The 21,032-nt window shown below is 43.8% G+C and overlaps 1 protein-coding gene across 1 annotated transcript in view; it reads right to left on the bottom strand.

Moving 5' to 3' along the window:
• The window catches only part of WASHC1 (WASH complex subunit 1), a 113,304-nt gene that overhangs the window by 39,431 nt on the left and 52,841 nt on the right, over nucleotides 1-21,032 (bottom strand). The window contains exons 5-6 of the mRNA XM_033953077.1: nucleotides 17,665-17,801; nucleotides 4,526-4,661 (exon numbers count right to left, since the gene is read on the bottom strand). Coding sequence (XP_033808968.1) covers nucleotides 4,526-4,661; nucleotides 17,665-17,801 — 273 coding nt within the window. The remainder of the gene's footprint in view (nucleotides 1-4,525; nucleotides 4,662-17,664; nucleotides 17,802-21,032) is intronic.

The following is a 21,032-nucleotide window of genomic DNA, read 5'->3' as shown; positions in this document are numbered from 1 at the left end:
TTGTTATGAAGATTAGTTTAAGAAATTTTGTGTTTTTTAATGTCATATCTCTATAAAATTTCCTTATAGACAATATTCCTTGTGAATATTCTGTTAAGAGTTTGGTAATAATTTTCCTTGGTTAGGGCCATCTACAACTGTCATGAGAATCTCCTAACTCTAGAAAAAGCTACATATAAGTGGCCATGGCTGAATACTATTTCTGGCAAGTAAATGCCAACTTTTTCTAAAGTTTGCCCCTGAGCTTTATTAATTGTCATGGCGAAGGCTAATGTGACTGGAAATTGTCGCCTTCGTAATGTAAAAGGCAAATCAGTGGAGGTTGGAGCCAAATCAATACATGCAATAAAAACTAATTCTCCTTCTGTTGAACTGGTTATTACTTGAGCAATGATGAGGTTGTTCTTTAAGTCATTAATGATGAGGCGGGTACCACTGCACAATCCTCTTTTAGTATTTAGATTTCTAAGCAGCATAATAATTGCTCCTTTTTTAAGGTTGAGTTTTTTTTTGGCTTACCTGTTGGAGTTAGTTCATTGAGGAACTCTATTGAATAGTTTTGTGTGTCTTCCTGAGTTGAGTCATCAATTGAGGTAGAGTTGGGATATGTTACAGTTTGTCCTTCCAAAATGTTGAGTACCTCTTCATTTATGGTGTTAACATCAGAGTTTTTTGGGCATAGATTTTTTGTTAATTTTGGAATATCTGCAATAGTAATTCTTTCTCCAAAAAAGTCTTTGATGATATTTTCCGTGGTTAAAATTTGGGAAGGGGTTTCAATGATGTCATCAGGCAAGCCGTCAATGTGTGGCGTTTCACCGTTACCAACTTTGATGAGACAAATGCTGAAATCCATGTCGACTGAGTGAATATTGTTTTTAAGGTTGAGGACTTTGAATTTGGGCCACAGGTTGTTATTCTTTATACATGCCTCTACAAGTTTTGTCCGGTCAGCATGAGGCACCAAGGGAAGTGTTTGACGGAAATATCCACCAAGTAAGAAAATTTTTCCTCCAAAGGGTTTGTTGTTATCCATTATTTCTTGCAGTAGTTTGTCAACCACTGTAAGAGCTATAGAGGGGCCATAGTACATTCGTCCCAAATGATTAGTATAGCGGATCATAAATTGTCAGCATCAGTAGAATTTAGACGCAGGGAGCCATCCTTTACCTAATTGAGGACGTCGGTGGAGACTTGCCTTGTTTCCTGTGTCTCCCGCAGCAGCGTCAGGCTTGGTGGATTCGGGCAGGCATTGCCAGAGAAGGACCCTTGATGTCATTGGGTCCATCTCTTCCTGATTGATTTCTCCTGCTTTAAAAACCAGACCGCTGCTGCGGTTGCAACTGCAGGGCGTGGCCGAAGGGGCAAGCCTTGCCCCTTGGGAGCCCCTTGGAGCAACGTGGAGCCGGGGAGCGAGGAATCAGGTCGTATAACTTTATCTTTATACTATGGGGAAAAGGAAAATCAAGCCTAAGAGCTCAACACCTGTTGTTTCTAGACCAATGGACAGACATTTGTCTTTATCCACAGAGAATCCACCACAACTTTCTCGTGATATGAATTCTCCCATGTCGGGCGCATCGTTGAGTCCCCTAGAAAGGACCCCCCCCCCTTCACCCAGTATCTAGTGATAGCGGGAGATCATTCCCGTTTCTACTGAATATGTGGTCCCCTCTGTGCAAACAAGTAAATTTATTTTTTCCGATATACCTAAACCACCTGAATTTTCAGGCGTTGCAGAGGATCAACCACTTGCAGTGGAAAAACAAGATATTACCCTTAAAGATTTATGGTTATGTATTTCTCGTGTTGAAGGGTTTCTTAGAGAATCAATGAAACAAATTTTGGACTATTCACAATCTGTCTCTCAAAAGTTTTTGAATGTGGACTCCAATTTAAGTTGTTTAGATAAAAGATTATGTGTGATAGAAACCCAAAGTAATACATTGCAAGCTGTCTCAGTATCTGCTGTTAAGGATTCTACGCTGTTGCATTCTAAAATGGAAATGTTGGAAAATATGAATAGGGCGAGGAATCTCCGCTTGGTTAATTTCCCAGTGACTCATTTATTATCCCCCGAAATACTGTTAAGGAAATTTCTTAAAGAGATACTGGGATTACCCAATGCAGAGACCTTCCCAATTAACAATTATTATTACATTCCGCAAAAAAAAAAAATACAATCTGACCAGAAGGAGGATCATCTGGTCACAAATGGAATAAACTTGACAGAATTTTTGGAAGATAGTCAAGATGTGATTCAGAGTAGATCCACCATGGTAATAACATGCATGAGTGAGATAGACAAGACGTTAATAATGAAACTTTATTTTAAAAATAGGTTAACTAAATTTTGTGGAGACTTAGTTAGGATTTTTCCTGATGTCTCAAGAGATACGCAATTAAAGAGGAAGAAATTTTTGAAATTGAGAGTAAGAGTTTTAGCTCTTGAGGCATCATTTTATTTAAAATTTCCATGTAAATGTCTTGTTCAATTACAATTGACTACAAATTAGAGAGATAAATTTTTTTGTAATCTGTGACGATAATTGCTATATAATCATTTGATCACAGCTTTGAACCAATTAAAAATTTAACCATTTGTAAATGTGCAAAATCCATTAATTAAAATATATTTGTGAAGTGCTCAGACCAAGAAACCCATATAATAGTGATGTCACTACAATGAGGTTTACTAGGGGACCATCATCGCCTTCACAAGTCTCCTACCCTCCCTATAAACTAAAACCTAAAACCTAACTAGTAGGTCTATCCAGCTTGTGATACTTATCTATATTGGGGAGCAATTGAAGATGTTGACTCTCATTGGTGACTGGTTAAAATTAAAGTGCAAGTACTTCAATAAAGTCCTGAAAGTTTTTTTCTTTTCTGTATAGATTCCCGTCCCCCCGACCCGGATTTCGTCTCTTCGTCAGGGAGGGACACTAGTGAAGGCTCGCTGAGTTCAGGAACAATCAAAGTGACGGCCCGTCCTTGCATGGTCGTGTTGGTTTGTAGCATCACAAGATTTGGCGCAACGGTTTGATCGTTGTGTTTTAGAGCATATTTATCCAATTGATACCCAAAGACTCCTAATGCAGGCCGGGTGGTCGAAAATGATCATGTCGAGTCATTGAGTTACTTTGGATGAATGAGTTATTTTGGATGAATAAAGACATTTGGATTTATCAGTTGAGTTGAAAGATACTTTTTGTGCACCATTCTGATTGGACATTTCCACTTTTGCTCTTGCTTGTTTGATTTTTGTGGATTTGTTTCCCCTGTTTTAGTGTGTATAAACTGAGGGAAACATGAACATCCGGGGAGGGGGGAGGGAGATATGTTTTGGCATTTGTTAAGAAATATAGAAATGTTGATTACAAGAATTTTTATGAGGTGTTTGTAAATTGGAAGGGAGAAAATAAGTCTTGTTTTTATTCTATTAAGTATATTGTGCTGTAATGATAATAATTTATGTAAATGCATCTTCTTTTGTGCACAATTGAAGTTTGAAAAATGAATAAAGAATTTAAAAAAAAAAGAAACTGTTAGGGGCAAACTTTTTAAAAAAGCTTGACGCTGCATGCAAGGGACAGTGTGGAGCAGGCTCCCACGCCGAAGTGAGATGTAAATGTCAGCTAATGCGGAGTCAGCTGGCGAGCTTGGCGCCAAGGTTTTTAAAAAGTTTGACGCTGCACACAAGAGACAGGGCGGAGTAGGCTCCCACGCCAAAGCGAGATCAGATGACAGCTAGTGTGGAGTCGGCTGGAGAGCTTGGCGCCAAGCTTTTAAAAAAGCTTGATGCTGCACACACCAAGCTTTTATAAAAGGTTGATGCTGCATGCAAGAGACAGGACGGTGCAGGCTCCCTCAGTGGCCCTTTTTAAAGGGCTGAAGAACAGCTGGGCAGGCCTTGGGGGCAGAGCCAAAGGCCCCAAAGTTATTTCCGGCGGCTGGGTCAGCAAGGCAAGGAGGGAAGATGGTGGCTCTCTTCCACTTTGCTCTGCTGGCTGAAGAAAGGGCTGTAGCTCCCTTGATGGCCCTTTTTAATGGGCTGAAGAACAGCTGGGCAGGCCTTGGGGTTGGAGCCAAAGTCCCGAAGTTGTTTCCGGCGGTCGGGTTGGCAGGGTAGGGAGGGAAGATGGTGGTTTCCTTCCTCTTTGATCTGCCGGCTGAAGAAAGAAGCACTGGCAGTGCCAGGTCTCTTACAGAATAAAGAATTTGTCCCAGTTATGTTGGCATGTACATTTCTTTGTGGGTGCAATTGACTTTTTGTTTATTTCGATCCCTTTCTTTGTGTTGTACTTGTAACATGCTTAAATGTCAGCACAAACCAATACTGTACTGTTCTACAGAAATCAAGAACTTATCTTGATCCAATGACTCAGCCCAACCCAATGGGATCCGTTTCACTGGAAATACAAGCTTCTTCATGGGTCTCAATTAAGAAGGCTGGTTTTATTTGAAATAGCAATAGCAATCCGTGATTCAGGATGCAAGTACTACTGTCTTTCCTGTGTATTACCTGTCGCTCCAACTGCTCTCGCTTGCTGATAGAAAATGGTGCATCAAACAGTTTCTCTTCAGTTTCTATTTCCAAGGTCATGTGAGTTTTTGTCACTGCTCCTGACAGTGGATCCAAGAGAACATATTTCTTGTATCTGAAGATAGAAAACAACTTCAAAATCATGAATGAAAGACCATATGTAAGAAGAAAATGCCAACTGATTGAAATAAATCTCTCTGCATCTGGTAATCTCCGTCCCATATTTTTATATTTCCACATCTAGTAATTGACCTATTATCTGACACCTTGGGACTTGGGAGCTTGATATGTGGAATTATAAAATATAAAACAAACTACTAGCATAAGGAAAAGGGGAAAAAACAAGGTGGTGTAAAGGACAGCATACTTTGTTTTAAATAAGGCAGCAGCAATAGATCTAAACAATAGTGGTCCTGAGGTGCTGACAGGCAAAAGGTTGTCATACAGGCAAGTGTATGATAAAGAGTATGAAAGAAGCTGAGGACAGTGATCATGGAAGCTAATGCTGGTGAGTTAATTGGACTTGACTATCTTGGTGGATAAAGTCCTGACATCAGATAATTGACCTATCATCTCTCTCTAAAGAGAGAGGGCGTTTTAGTAAAAAAATATTTAAACAATTTGATGTATATCTAATGGACCTTCTTTGATTTTTCTTAAGATATTATGCAGCATATAGATGATTGTGTTCAAAGGTTTAGGATCCCTTGGTCATATTGTATGGTTCAATGAATCCCTAAGTGAAGAGAAACTCACTCAGAAATACGGAGGGGAAGACCCCTGAAGAAAGAGAGAGAGAGAGGCCACAGCCATCAGGCTAGACTGTTCCGGGCCACCATCATCCAGAGCAGTGGAACCATGGTCCCCAGAACCTGGAGATACTGCCAGGCCAGCGAAACTGGGGTGGCCAGGAAATCCTGAGGTGACATAGGCAATAATACCTGGTTCTGACCCATGTAAAAGCACACCCTCAGCGACTCATCATAAAGGCACAGAAACAGCTGAAAGACCGGGTGAACTACCTGATGCCCCTCGGGTGCTGACAGGTCTCGTATCATCCAGTCAGCCAGACATGGGAAAACCAAAACTCCCAAGGTATACAACATGCCACCATTACCATCACCATAGTGAAGGTCCTGGGTGCTGTCGCCACAAACTGGGAATACTAGTGAACAGCGAACTTCTCTGGAGCCAGAGAGGTGATCACCGAATGCACAGTCTCCAGCTGGAAGCGGGGCACTCTCGGGCCGCATTAACCACCTTAAGATCCAAGATTGACTTCCAATCATCTGAGCCACTCTCTGTGAGATGAAACATATTGAGTTTCAGCTAGAGCTCAAGTCTTGCTCCGGAATGTGTTCCATGGCCGCAATGGTCAGCAACTTGTGAACTATGGCCTCCCGCCGAGCCGCATTCTCTGAGCTTCCCATGAGGGAATCCAGAAAGAATTCACTAGCCATTTTGTATGAGTGATCAGCACAGGGCAGGAGCGTAGGAAGATTGTTCCTGCCCCGAAAGCCCGCTAGACCACTAAGCTCCATGGAGGTCCGGGATGCAGCGTTTCGTTTAAAAAAAGTTCCAGGATGCCGGGGGTGGGGGGGGGGGACTGTGCATCCAATCTTTCTTCCCTTCTTTTAGCCTGTATGCTTCCTCTCCTCCAGACCTTATTCCCTCCCCCAACTTTTCCTTCCTCTCTCCCTGCCCTTTCTTTCTCTCTGCCTCCCTTTCTTTATTTTTCTGTTTCTCTTCTTTCCTTTTGTCTCCCTGCTTGCCCTTTTTCTTTCTTTCTCCCTGCCCTCCCCCAAGCCACTGCCATTGGGGACCAGGACCCAAACTGCCATCGAGGACCAGGACCGAAAGCCGCCGCCGCCCCAAGCTCTCCCTGCTTCAGCTGACCAGCATCGCGATCGACCTATTGGGGGAAATGCTGCCGGGTTCTGCCTTCGCGGAAACAGAAAGTAGGCAGGACCCGGCAGCAAGAAGAGAAAATGCTTCACTAACCTGTCTCCCGCCTTAGCCCGTAGTGAACGCTTGCTTCAGGGCTCTCAACATGTGCGTTCTGGCTTCCCTTCTCCCCCCTCCCCCTGTACATAACTTCCAGTTTCAGAGGGAAGAGAAGAGAAGCCGGCACGCACACGTTATAGCCCGGAGCATATGTTCGCTACGGGTTGAAATCTCCAAGCTGGGTTTTTTTTTAAATGTTCAGCAGCGGAGGCAACAGCAGATGACAGCTGGGAGGAGCGCCCAGCTAAAAGGTCCTAGGGAGAACACGGAGGAAGGCTGATCGGCCTGGTAGAAAAGTTGGCGGAGCTTTAGGACGGATGGGCCAATCCGGCCTCATTCAGTTGTTGGCTGCCTGCCGGACAGGCGGGTTTGGCTACCGTCTGTCCGGCCACAAAGGTACGGGGAAGGGGGGTGGGGGTGTCGTGAGGGTCAGCCAGGGGGGTCGCGGGTCGGCTGGGGGGCGGTCGGAGGTTCTTGGGGGGGCGGTCGTTGGGGGGAGGGGGGTTTGCGTCGAGGGCAGGAGGGCCTGGGATCCCTCCTGCCCGTAATGTAGTGCGGGGTGGGGGTAGGGGGTCGCCGTGGCCAGGAGGGTTTGGGCTCCCTCCTGGCCCGAACAACTAGTGGGGGGGGGGGGGGGTCGCCAGAGCCAGGAGGTCTTGGGCTCCCTCCTGGCCCCATATTGTCGGGGAGTTGGGGAGTCGGGGGGCAAGAGGGCTTGAGCTCCCTCTTGCCCTGATCGTGTCGGGGGTGCCGCAGTTGGCTGGGGCAAGAGGGCTTGAGCTCCCTCTTGCTCCGATCGTGTCGGGGAGTCGGCGGGGCCAGTGGGCTTGACGTCAGAGAAAGGGCGGGACCGCCGGAAGAAGCAGCGCAGGCGCAGGGCTCACAGAAGGGCCGGGACCGCCAAGAGGAAGCAGCAGGACACCGGTAGGAGCTTCTACATGATGGGGGGGGGGGTCGGGAGGCTGTGGAGATGCGAGTGGGAATGCGTGGGAGCGGTCCTTCAGGGTGGGGGTGCGTGCGAGCGGTCCTTCGGGGTGGGGGTGCGAGCGGTCCTGCGGGGGGGGTGAATCAGACATCGGGGGGGGGGCATCAGGCTTTCAGGGTGGGGACAGGACTTCAAGGGGGAGAGGAGAGTCGGGGCGGACGAAAGGAGAGTCGGGCAGCATGCGCGGTATACGGGTGTGCGCGGTATACAAAAATTTTTTTTACATATATTTCGGTTTCCCGCGCGCTATATCCGTGTGCACGTTTTACACGGGTGCACGTTATCTACGTGAAAATACGGTACTACTAAAGTTAACTGCATTATCTTTGGGACAGTGCTGTGAACAAGACTACCCTGTGAACTTCTAAAAGCTAAGTTACTCAGAATTTCATATTCTGCTCTTTTCCAGCATTATATCTGCTTAATTTCTCTTCTCCTCCCTTTTTCTTACTTAAAAAAACAAAAAAAATAAACCCTTCTCTGTCCTCTATTAAATCTTATTTCCTCTTCCTCTTCATAGGAATAAGGTTAAGACTTATAGTCCCACCAATCCCAGAGATCACTGCTCATATATAGAGACCCAAATAATCAGGAAGGACTATTCAAATCAAGTCACTTCACAACCAATCAAGAAGACCTTTATTCTATGCAATCACTGTGGTGCTTTAATTCCAAGACACACTATTTGGAGGCTTAAGGCTTGCCCCATCTGTCTTCAACTTGCTAGTATTAAGGAGGAGCTCTGCAAACTCAAACAGGAATTGAATACAATTAAAGCAGCTTCCATATGTTGAAGATTCCTGGAATTTACAGGTGTGACAATTGTTACCAAAGATATGAAAACCGAGATTGTGAATGAATCAAACTTAAATGAATAAATTAAAATACAGTATCTGCACATTGCATTGGAAACTCAGCCTTGAGGCCTTCTAATAAATAGATTTAGCTAGCTTACAGATTGGAATTCCCTGTCTAAATTGCTGATTCAAGTAGCTAAACAGGACTTTCTATGAATAATTGTAGTCAAAGAATGTCTCGCTATACACTCTTAAGCTCTGAGATGCCTGCACTGATTGTAAATCAGTGTGAGCAGGAAAATGGTATCTTTCATCGAGCTGAGAGTTAAGTTGGGGACTTTTTAAGTGCTTAATGCATTGTGCATGAACCAAATCATAAAGTGTTTTATATGTAGTGCAACTATAAAGCTAGAAGCCCGCACTTATCTTTTTATTTTTTTGCTGATGCTCCTGCTGAATAGACGTAGCTTATTTTTAGCTTGTAGCCCTACGGGACCCGTTTCGCCATTAAAACGGCTTCTTCAAGGATCTGAAACATTTCAAGTGGCAGCTTAGCTTCTGTTATAAAGCAAAATGGCTCTGGCATTCCCTGTCTAAATTGCTGATTCTACATTTCAGCTAATGCTAGAAAGTTCAGAAGGTGATTTGGTTGATTCTGTGACTCTTAAGAGACATATATTTATGTACCATTCTTCACATACATCCATGGGGATAAGGTTCTCAGAGGGACAGGAAATTTGGTTGTTTTACAGAGAATCTGTTTTTTATAGATTAGAAAATACAATACTATTTTGAAGGCCATACAGAAGTTAAGATGTGTCTGCAAGAAGTAGGGCTTTTACTGACATGATTGATAATATGGAGAGGTCAAAGATCAAGGGTGATTTAGGAAGAAAAGTGAAACATTGCCACCTGCTGGGTTTAAAAAACTTAACAGAATCGAATTTTAATGTTAACATTGATGTAAGGCATTTTTGGAAAGGAAGTCATGTGATCAACTGTGCCATTGTATTCTAAAGCATGATAATTATTACAAATGATGTCACATAGGGTATAAATCTGTTTGCCTTGTTTTTTCTCTTTGAAGAGCACTGAAATTCTGAGTCCCTGCTCTTCCCAGGCTATGGGAGCTTTGTCAATAAACATATTCGTTTTTACATGGCTTTTCCTTGTCTGTTATTTGAATTCACAGAATGGAGTCTCTAGCCCAATCATGTGGGAAAGAGAATCCATTCTGGCAATTCTTTTGGCCTCGATGTTCAAGTCTCCAGCCTACTTCAACACATCACTCCACAAAATCATACCAACTTACCACCTCTACCTCAAAGAATAAAACAGCCCAGGAATAAATGGGTCACAGTAGGCTCAGGAAGACTGTGACATGTAACACAGAAACATCCACCTTCACAAATATTACCTCTACAGAATTCCTTTGCTCCACTAGTGCACTGCGATACTCAAGAAAACAGAAGGGAAGTGGGACTGGAACTAATGAAGGTAACGCAAGAGAACAAGCACACCCTAAGCACAAATAAAAAAAGCCAAAAACAGAAAACTATTACTGTTTGGGGATTCCATCATCAGAGGTATTAACCTTGGAACACAAGGCGAGGAGACTAAAATAGTGAAATATCTTTACTGTGGCCTAATGAAAGGGACTCTTAAGTATGATGTTACTGAAACAAAAAGTTGTTGGCACAATTTGTTATATCCAGAAAGATTTACTGTTATATGATTGTTTCCACTTATTCCATCATTGGTGTTAATGGAGTATCATTAATTTGTATTGAATAAATCCTTTCCACACTGAAATAGATTATGGATATTTTTCATGGACATAAAATCAGCTTTACTTAAGAACTGAATTACTTATTGAACTACAAGGACTTTCATGTCCATTCCTTACAATTTCATGCAGATTAGGTGGACACCTGGAATGCGCTTCCAAAGGGCGTGATAGGACAGAGTACAGTATTGGGGTTCAAGAAGGAATTGGACAATTTTCTGAAGGAAAAGGGGATAGAGGGGTATAGATAAAGGATTGCTACACAGGTCCTTGGGCCGCCACGTGAGTGGACTGCTGGGCAAGATGGACCTCTGGTCTGACTCAGCAGAGGCACTGCTTATGTTCTTATGTCTTCCAGGATCCTCAGCAACCAGGAGTTCCAGGCAAATACTGACTATAATTAAGGAAGAAACTAAGGATTTTAATACTGATGTTGTTTTCCATCTGGGAACAAATGACCTGGCCAACCGCTCCATACTTGCAGCACAGAAAGCTTTTTAGGAGCTTTGTGAGGGCTTGAAACCTTTTGTAAAGACTGTAGCTTTTTCTGAAATATTGCCTGCATATGGAAAGGGAAAGGAAAGAGTAAAAACACAGAGCCTGGTGTCATCAAGGAGCATGGGGAAATACATGGAAGGACACAAAACTATATTGCACTGATGCCCAACATTGCTCCCACGGAACCGGCGACCCGCACCAAGACCGACGGCCTGCAAAGCTTCACATCTTGCTGTTTCCTGCTGGGCCAGGATTGTGAGCATGCTCCGCCACCCGAACTGCCGGGAGCCCTTAAATTCCAGCAACAGGAGCACATCTACAGTTCTTTTCCCAACATTGCTCCCACCGAAACCGGCGACTCGCGCCGAAACCGACGGCCTGCAAAGCTCCACGTCTTCCTGTTTCCTGCTGGGCCGGGCATGTGAGCATGCTCCGCCCCCCAGAACTGCTGGGAGACTTAAATTCGAGCAGCTGAACAGCGCGTTGCTGTTCGGTGCGCTGGCTAAGGCGCACGGCATAGGTGTGTGCCTTAGCTCATGTCTTTGCGAAGCAACTGAGTGGAGCAAAAGAAGCCTCCCTGCTCCATAGCACCCTCCACCCAGCTACCAGGTTCTGCTCTACGTGGCCCATCATCGGGCGTGGGAGCCTGCTGCTGGTTGCCTGCTTCGAGCATTCTTACCTCTGGCTTTGTAAGACCTCTCTGACTGAACAAGCTGATAAGTATCTGCATGACCCCAGTTAATCTAACTATTGCATGTCTGGATAAAATATTAAGTACTAGTGTTTAAGCCCGTTAGATTAATGGGTGCTAGAAGATGTGTAGATTTAACAGATCACAAAATTTAATGAAAACTTACCGTGTGAGCTGTCTGTCTTTTTTTTTTTTCTCTCTCTCCCCCCTTGGCCGCTGTCTGTCTGTCTTTTTTTCTTTGTCTCTCTCTCCTTGGCTGCTGGCTGTCTCACTGGCCCCCTATCTTTCCTTGGCCCCTGTTTCTCTGGCCCCCATTCTTTCTGTTTATTTCTCTCCCTGGCCCCATCTGTCTGTCTTTCTTGCTTTCTGTCTCTCTCCCTGCCCGCTGTCTTTCTGTGTGCGTCTGTCTTTTATTCTCGTGCGCTACCTGCCTGTCTTTCTGTCTCTCTCTGTGGCGCCATGCCTGACTGCCTTTCTTTCTGTCTCTCTCCGTGGTCCTCTTATGTCCCCCCCCAGAGCAAACCATGATTGCTGCCTGCCCCCCAGCACACCCCTCTCCCAAAGCATAGCAAGTTTGCTCCCTGGCCCCTTCCCCTTCCCCCCCTCACCCACCATTTCCCTGTGCAGCAGCAGCACCCCTTGTCTGCTCCCCCTGTCCTGCAGTAGCCCTTCTCCCTTCCTTTTACCTCCCCCAGCAGAATCCATTCTGTTCTCGGGGAGAAGTGACAGGTCGGCCGCCTGCTGCCATAGGACTGAATGGGCTTAGGCTTCCTCCCCACCCTCTCAACTCCCTTCTAAAAGTCATCTCCTCCTCTCAGCAAGGAAAACGCGACGTGACCGCCCAGGTGCTCCAACTTTTCTCTTCGCCTTACAACGGAGAGAAGCCACTCTCCCTCTCCCAGCTGTTCCCCCTTCCTCCTCCAATAACCAAAACCTGGCAAGAACAGAAGGAATTGTGTCCTCCCCCCCCAACTTCCTGAAGAAGAAGAAGAAAGTGAAGCCCCTGACATGTTGGACCCGTCGTCCAGTGAAGATGAGTCAGACAGGCTGGTGGAAGAGAAGTGGTGCGACATGCAGGTGATCAAGGCCACCAGCGTGCTCGACTTTAAGAATAAGTGGGACATTCACATGGGATCCCTACGAGGGTCGAGTTAAGGAACTGGGTCATTAGCACTTAGACTTAATGAGGTGGGTCAGTGGAGTGGGCAGACTTGATGGGCTGTAGCCCTTTTCTGCCGTCATCTTTCTATGTTTCTATGCTGGTGGCAGCAGCTAGAGGTTCGCAGAGGTCTTTGCCACCCTCTGGCCGGGACTGCCACAAACAGGCGGGCAGACTGGCCAGCTCTAGCCTGTCGGTGGGCGGTGGCAGCAGCAACGGCTGCGAGGAGCGGTTATAGCAGGCAGACCTCTCATCCCCCCCTCGTCCCAGTTCTCACACAGCGGTTGGCAGCGGTAGGTCGCTGTTCCTGCTTGCTTAGGTCTTACTTTCTTTTTGGGCGAAGGCAGGAGCAGGACCCGGCAGCGAGGAAGGCCCTAGGCTGGAAGCAACGTCGGCAAATCAAACCGCCAGACTCCACCCACACGCTCTGCAAGCCGCCCCATGCGCCAGAAATCGAATTCGGCACAGTCACATCCCACGGCGCAGGGATCACAAATTTTCTACTGCGCATGTGCGATAAGGGTTTTATTATTAAGGATTTGCATGATGGCAGTTAATCTAAGTTTTTGCATGACTGGATAATCCGACAAGTATTCGCAGGGTTAGCCAATTACCGCCTCCACCTCTCCTTAGCGGGACGACCTGCCCCCTTGTTCCCCAAACAGACACCTTCTCTTCTAGACTTGACCCAACGTGTGGCCATGTTCCTCGCCAGCTCAGTGAGGGAAAGGGAAGCCAATCGTCCCCCTCTCTACACAGAGTACAGCCTGCTCCACTTCCCTTCAATTGGCAGGAGTTAGTTTCATTCTCTTTAAACCTTTCTGTAATCACAGGGCCAACATGACCGACTTTACAAGAAAGTTTATAGCCTCTCTCCTTGCTTGGTACGAGAATTTGGGTCTCAAAAGCCTTAGCATTTGAACCAATCCCAACCTACTTTACATGGGATAGAATCACTGGGCCTGAAAAATCACTTCGCCCCACTCGTGTCCTACATGACTGCATGGAAACAGGTCCTTTCCCAATCTCTGTGGTTAATGCCACCCGCCATTCATCCAGACCATCGCACATAAGAAAACGATTCCTAAAAAACTTACAATATGCTGAGCCCTCAACTCCTTCAGAACAGTACACTATTTCTGGAGCATATCTGAACATTCGTTCAGTTAGGAACAAACCTCAATTAATCAAAGACTGGCTGGAAGAAACCCACCTAGATATTTTACTATTAACTGAAACATGGCTAATTTCCGATCAGGACGCTATCATAGGTGATATACTATCTTTAGATTACAAAATTATTCCTCTATCAAGAAGCTCAAAAAGAGGAGGTGGTTTAGCAATAATTCTCCGAGATCATTTTGAGTTTCAAGTACTACATTCTAAACTAACCAACCATCTGGAAATTCTCACTTGCAAAATATCCAAAGAGGACTGTAAAGATAATCTGTTTGTTACGATATTTTACATACCCCCTAACAAATGGAACCTAGCAAAAGAAGATTTCTATGAATTCCTCCTCACTAACTCTGTAGCCGGCGCCTACTATCTTTTAGTTGGTGATGTTAATTTACACCTCGAGCAGGAAGATAATTCCAACTTAGCAGAGCTACTTTTCTTCCTTCTTCCACCTCTGACTAAAATCCATAGGCAAGGTCACCACTTAGATTTGATCACATTTCTTTCCAATGCTCCAACTACCCCGTGTTTTAAAGGTGAAACTTGGGCTAACACCCCTTGGTCGGACCACCTTCTACGTAATTTTGAATTATATTGGATCAAAAAACAACCTAAAAGGAAACCAAGGATCAATCACAAAGAGACAACGATTTGGACAAGAGGACAACTAAACCCAGTAGAATTTTGGTCGCACTATAGCTTAATATCCAACCCTGACTCAGATCCAACTTTCATTCTAGGATGGAAAAATGTTAGCAATCAGGTTCTAAACGATATTGCACCATTGAAAGTATGTAAGAAAAGACATTGTTTATCAGCCAGCTGTTATGATGCTGATCTATTAGTATTAAAACGAGAAGTACGTAAATTGGAAAGAATATGGTGTAAATCAGGGAAAGATAAAGACAGATTCACTTGGCAACTAAAAGTTAAAGAGTACAAAAGAATGATTAAAGAAAAGTGTTGTAAACATTATTCCCAAACAATTAATTCTCCATAGAAACATAGAAGATGACGGCAGAAAAGGGCCACGGCCCATCAAGTCTGCCCACTCCAACAATCCTAACCCCTTGAATTTACCCCCCTAGAGATACCACATGTGTATCCCATTTACATATTGTGATCACTTGTCCCCAGCGGGGCCGTAACTTCTACATCCGCTGTCCTTCCAGTTATGCCATTTATGACCAAGTCCAGGATTGCGGCTCCTCTTGTCAATTCTCCCACCATTTGTTCAAGGAAGCAGTCTCCCATCATCTCTAGGAACTTCATCTCTTTACCGCAGATTGACGTTCCCAGGTTCCAATTTATCCCTGGAAAGTTGAAGTCCCCCATGATCGTTACGTTTCCTGATTTATATCCATGATTTGTTTCCTCTATCTGTCCCGGTGGTCGATAATAGAGGCCAATTTTTATGTCTGCCTCTTTTTGTCTAGGAATCTTTATCCAGAGGGACTCTAGTTTATCTTTTCCTTCTGTCTCCCCTTCTCTAATAGACTCTATTTCTTCCTCGACATACAGGGCAATACCGCCCCCTTTTTGCCCTATTCTATCTCGTCTGTATAGTTTATATCCTTGCAGTGCTGTGTCCCATTCATTTTCTTCATTCCACCATGTTTCTGTTATTCCTATGATATCCAGGTTTTTTTCTTCTTGCTAGTGCTTCCAGTTCTCCCATTTTGTTTCTTAAGCTTCTGGCATTCGTGTACATATATTTGAGTTTCCTTTGTGCTACTTTTCTGGACTTTTTAGTCTTCGCATTCCTTTTTGTATCCAGTTGCTCTTTTTCATTGCCTCTTGTAGCTTCAATGTGTTCTTCCCTTTTATCTGTGCAGTTGCTTATAGTTTCCTCATCAGAATCTCCTGATGTCCGGGCCATCGACTGGTTGTCGACTGTCGGCTCTCCCCTGATCTTTAGTTTAAAGCCTTCTCAATGGTCTTCTTCATGTTCTCAGCCAATACTCTCGCTCCTTGTTTGGTGAGGTGTAGGCCGTCCTTTCTATAGTACCTGCTTCTTCCTCAGAATGTTGTCCAGTTGCGCACGAAGTCAAAATCCTCCTCTTCGCACCATCGCCTCATCCAGGCGTTGACTGCTTTCAGTTCATCCTGTCTCTTTTCGTCCGCTCTCGGTACTGGGAGGATCTCAAAGAAAGCCACTTTCACCTCCCTGACCTTCAGTTTCCTTCCGAGTAAGCGGAGTTGGTCCTTCATTTCCTCCCTGTCGTATTTCCATTCGCTGACATTGTTGGTTCCCACGTGGATAAGCACAGCAGTGTCTTCTCCTCCTGCGCCATCTATGATCCTGGTGATCCTGCTGGCCACGTCCTTCACTTTTGCACCAGGCAGGCAGGTAACCAGTCTATCCTCTCTTCCTCCTGCGGTGTGGCTGTCCACATTTCGTATGATGTTATCTCCAACTATGATCCCTATCTTCCTTAATTGGGGGTTGCTTGGGGGTCGTAAGTCGGTATCCATGGCGTAAGTCCTATCTTCCTTCTTCTGTGGTACATCCCCAGATGGTCTATCGTCTCTGCTGAGTGCGTGGACATCCTCGGCCTCCGTTTCTACCTTCCTGTCAATTGAATTGGCGCCTCCTTCCATGTTGCTTAGTCTATCCTCCTGGGTTGCTCGGGTACTAATCTCGATCTCTGGGATCTCCACAAGCTGCTGGTGGGCTTCTTCGATGAATCTCTCCAATTCCTCAATCGCTTCGCTGGTGCTAGATTCCACCAGCAACTTCTCTTGCATGTGGTTTTCTTCTTTCATGGCGAGGAGTTCCTCTAGTTCCGTCACAGTTCCCTCCAGCAACCTGACTTGCTGTTTCAGGCTATCCAGCATCTCACTGGAAGAATCCCACAGTGCCCACGATGGCGATGATGTGGGAGAAATTGGGCTGGGTGTGTGAGAAATTTAGCCTTTGGGGTCGGTTTCTGGAGGTGGAGGTGGAGGGAAGGGTTTTTTCGGGCTCATAGACAGCGCTTGGCTACTGGTGGGTCTGGTACTTCTTAGGGGCTTGGTGTTCTGACACCGTTATTTTCCTGCCTTACCGGGTAGGGGACTAGGGTGCTTTTAGGTGAATGGGCATTCCAGCTGGTTCTTTGGGGGGGTGGATGGGACGGGGGTGGTTGGGCTGGGATATAGGGGGGTCCTTCATTGGGGGGGGGGGGTTTGGAAACTGTTGTATACTGTATTACTGCTTCCATTGTTGTTGTGGGTTCTGTGGTGCATCTGTGTTGTGCACTGTACTGTTCCATTTTGATGTCTGCATGTACGCAGTGTTTAAATAAAGAATTACAAAATAACAACAAAAAAAAGAAGTGCAGCAAGTTCATCAAGCAAGATCTTCCTTTGCTGAAGCTGTGCTGGCTGATCCTCATCAGATTGTGTCCGTCAAGGTGATCAATGATGCGGTCCTTTATCAGCACCTCTACCATCTTTCCCGGTACCGAGGTCAGACTCACCAGTCTGTAGTTTCCCGGATCTCCACTCGAACTTTTGTTGAAAATCAGCGTAACATTCGACACTTTCCAGTCTTCCTGAATCTTTCCTGATTTGATTAACAGATTGGCTATTATTTGAAGCAGTTCAGCTAAAGCCCCTTTCAGTTCCTTGATTACCCTTGGATGGATGCCATCCAGTCCCGGGGATTTATCATTTTTAAGCTTATCTGCCTGCATACTTCTTCTAGACTGACCATCAACCCAGTCAGTTTTCCGTCTTCGTTTCCTACGTATAGCCTATCGTCTTCCAGCTTCCTGTTCAGTAAATACAGATGCAAAAAATGTGTTTAGTTTGTCAGCGATGGCTTTGTTCTCCTTTAGTACTCTTACAATCCCAATTTCATCCTACATAGGTCTAGAACTGGAGAATCCTTTAAGTCCAATTCTTACCTTCATGATGAATAATAGGATCTGAAATTTTATACATCACTACTAAAAGACTTTAATGCTTCTTAGTTTTGAAATGCAACTGATAGGTAATGTAAAATAGAAATTATTTTTTTCTATTGAGTTGCTTACAAATTTTCTGTAGTATTAAACAGTAGCAGGGAGCTGACGGAGTTGATATTCTTAGGTAGACTGCCCAAGCCGCCTTCTGCTTCATCATCTTCATGGACTTGTGTGTTCACACAAACAGGAAAGTACTTAAGCTTCTCCTGCGGAATAAAAAAACAGAAACTAGATAGGGTACTGGTGATATTACACAAAGGATACAAGTTATGGCCATATTAGTTGGGAATATCAAATAGCTTAATTGATGTCTTTGTGTCTCAGATCAGCTGTGGCTCAACATATGACCCTCTGGCATTTTTCTTGGAAACTCTCAGTAGTCTTATGGGATGGCTTCTAAGGATACTGTTGATCTTTTTGAACATTAAGCAATGTTACTTACCGTAACAATTGTTATCCAGGGACAGCAGGCAGCTATTCTCACTATACAAATGGAGATGTTAGATTCCAAAACTTCTCTAACAAATATCAATCAAAAAGTCGATGCCTTTAAAGGATAATACTAATTTGCAAAGAAAGCTAGAGTCATTAGAAAATTTATCATGTTCAAATAACATTAGGTTGATTAATTTCCCTAGAAATTACCTTGTATACTCCAAGGGAATTGGTGAAGAGATACTTTCTGGAAGTATTGGAAATTTCAGAGGAATTATTACCTCCTCTATCTCAATTATATTACCTGCCGGGAAAATTACAAACTCAGCTGCAAGCTATTGCTTTTGATATGAATGTTACAGTACTACTTGAACTTTCTGATACAGAAATGGTTACTCCTGCTACATTACTATTGATGGTAGCTATGGCCCCAGATAAAAACTGGCTTATGAAAAATTTCTTTAAACATATGCAGAAAGAATTTTTAGGTTTAAAAGTACAAATGTATCCAGATTTAGCTAGGGATACCCAAAGATGACGGAAGGAGTTTCTTTTATTAAAACCTGGGGTTCTTGCATTGGGGCGACTTTTTTCTTACGTTACCCATGTAAATGTGTGGTTTATTATTCTTCACAAAAATATGTCTTTTTTAAACCTTTCTAATTGACTACTGTCCTTTCATTGTCGCGATTGGAGAAGGATAAAGTTAAAACTTAAATGCTCTAAATAACCTGATCACCCATGCTTTCTTTAGTTATTTTATTTCTTTCTTTTTGTTCCGCTATCTACTTTTTGGATCTCATTTAATGGGGACTAGAGTGATTAAGTGAAAAAATTTCCTTTGTTATTTATGTATTGATTTGGTCTTATATTGCTATCTGAACAAGTTTATACTTGAAATGTAAATATGAAAATGATAAAAAAAAGAGTAATTAATGGTTCATGTGAAATTCTATGTGGAGATGCAACATAAAATTTGGTCTTGTCGTGATTTAATTTAAACTTAAATTCCTGCATCCATGATTCCATCAATTTCAATATAGACTCACTCGTCTGAGTAATTTGGGACAAAGCTATATTACAAGGAATAATGATCGTGATGTCATCAGCATAACTAAACAGTCTAGAACCCACCTGGACTAGCTTGCTAAATATTGTTTCTTCTTTAGTTACAGAGAAAATCTGCAGTTCTATACCACATAAAGCCAGTCTGTGTATAACTCTGAAGGATGGATTTCAGAAAGTACAGAAGTCAAAAGGAGAAGTAACAAATGTTATGTGACTCTGAAAGAGTTCAAGACGTGATATCATTCAACACAAATAGCACATTAACTTTGGTTAAGGGTACGTAGTGTACTGTTTAGCATAGGTATGTCAAACCTCAGTCCAGTCAGATTTTCAGGATTTCTCCAAGGAATTTGCATGAGATTATTTGCATGCACTGTCTCCATTGTATGCAATTAGATTTCATGCATATTCACTGTGGAAGTCCTGAAAACCTGACTTAGTGTGGGCTGTGGTTGTTCACCCCTGGTTTAGCTTATGTACTGAATCCCCTGCCATAAATACACCATACACCACTGAAAGTATGCAAAATAAAATCTTAACAATCCTGAAACGTTTCTGAACAAAGAGCTTTGGACTGATGAAACAAAAATTGGAATTGCTTGGCCATAACCACACGAGATACTTCTGATGAAAACAAGGATGAAGCACTTGTAAACATCATATTGCCAACCCTTAAGCATTGGAATGCATCTATACTATGCTCTGGGGTTGTATGACAGCTAGTAACTCGGGAAATATTGTGCAGGTGGAAGGAAGAACGGATCCAATTAAATATCAACATATTCCAGAAGCTAATGTCCCTCATTTAGTAAAGGAAGAAAAGGAGATGGATTTCCTATGGAAGCAAAGTCAAAAATATACAAAAGGAGCAAGGAAGGACCAATGAACTTTGTTTTGGAAATCCATTGGTCCTTCCCCTACTACTGCTGTGTATTTTTGTCCCCATTCAGTAAAGAAATTTAAAGTTGAAAAGAGGGTGACTATTTCAGCAAGCCAATGATCTGATGCATACCTCTAAATAAACCATGAAAACCTATCTATTGTTTTTATTGTTGCTTACATTTACTGTTTTACATTATGTATATTTTTATTGTTGTTTAGATTTGTAGATTGTAATGGTTATAAATTTTAACGATAATAATAAATAAGAAAGATGATGGTTTTGGAATGGCTTTCTCAGTCTCCCAAATTATTACTGAAATCTGTGGGGAGATCTCAAACATATAGTGAAGACTTAAGAATATTTATGAACTAGAAGTATTTTGCAAGGAAGAAAATGAAAACATTTCAAAAGCAATAAGAGAAAGATTTTTAATTAGCTACAAATAATATTTCTTTGGAAGCAGTTATTTCTTTTTTATACCAGAAGGAGGCATTATAAAGGGTATCCAAACTTTTGTATCCTGCTACATTGTCTTACCTTTATCTGTAAAAAAAAACAAACTGCAAATAAATTGTAGTTAGGCATTATAGTTTCCACAAAGATGTTCCAGCGGGGCACCCGACACTGTCTTCGCTCCTCCCCCATTCCAGCAGGGGAGAGCCGACGGAGGAGGGCTGCAGTCCGGCCATCGGACCAATGGTCAGCTCGGGGGCCCGTTCCAGCGGGGCACCCGACACTGTCTTCGCTCCTCCCCCATTCCAGCAGGGGAGAGCTGACGGAGGAGGGATGCAGTCCGGCCATCGGACCAACAGTTGGCTCGGGGGCCCGTTCCAGCGGGGCACCCGACACTGTCTTCGCTCCTCCCCCATTCCAGCAGGGGAGAGCCGACGGAGGAGGGCTGCAGTCCGGCCATCGGACCAACGGTTGGCTCGGGGGCCCGTTCAAGCTGGACTTCAGTTTTGACTGTTTTGATTTTATTTTCACTTCTTTTTAGTTTATGATATATTTTTTAATCTCACTTGTTTTACCACTTATTTTGTTTTATTTTATC

The sequence above is a fragment of the Geotrypetes seraphini genome, chromosome 7 (assembly GCF_902459505.1).
Source record: "Geotrypetes seraphini chromosome 7, aGeoSer1.1, whole genome shotgun sequence".
In the NCBI taxonomy this organism is placed as follows: domain Eukaryota; kingdom Metazoa; phylum Chordata; class Amphibia; order Gymnophiona; family Dermophiidae; genus Geotrypetes; species Geotrypetes seraphini.
Note: the sequence above shows the minus strand (reverse complement) of the source record. Positions and strands in the feature narration are given on the sequence as shown.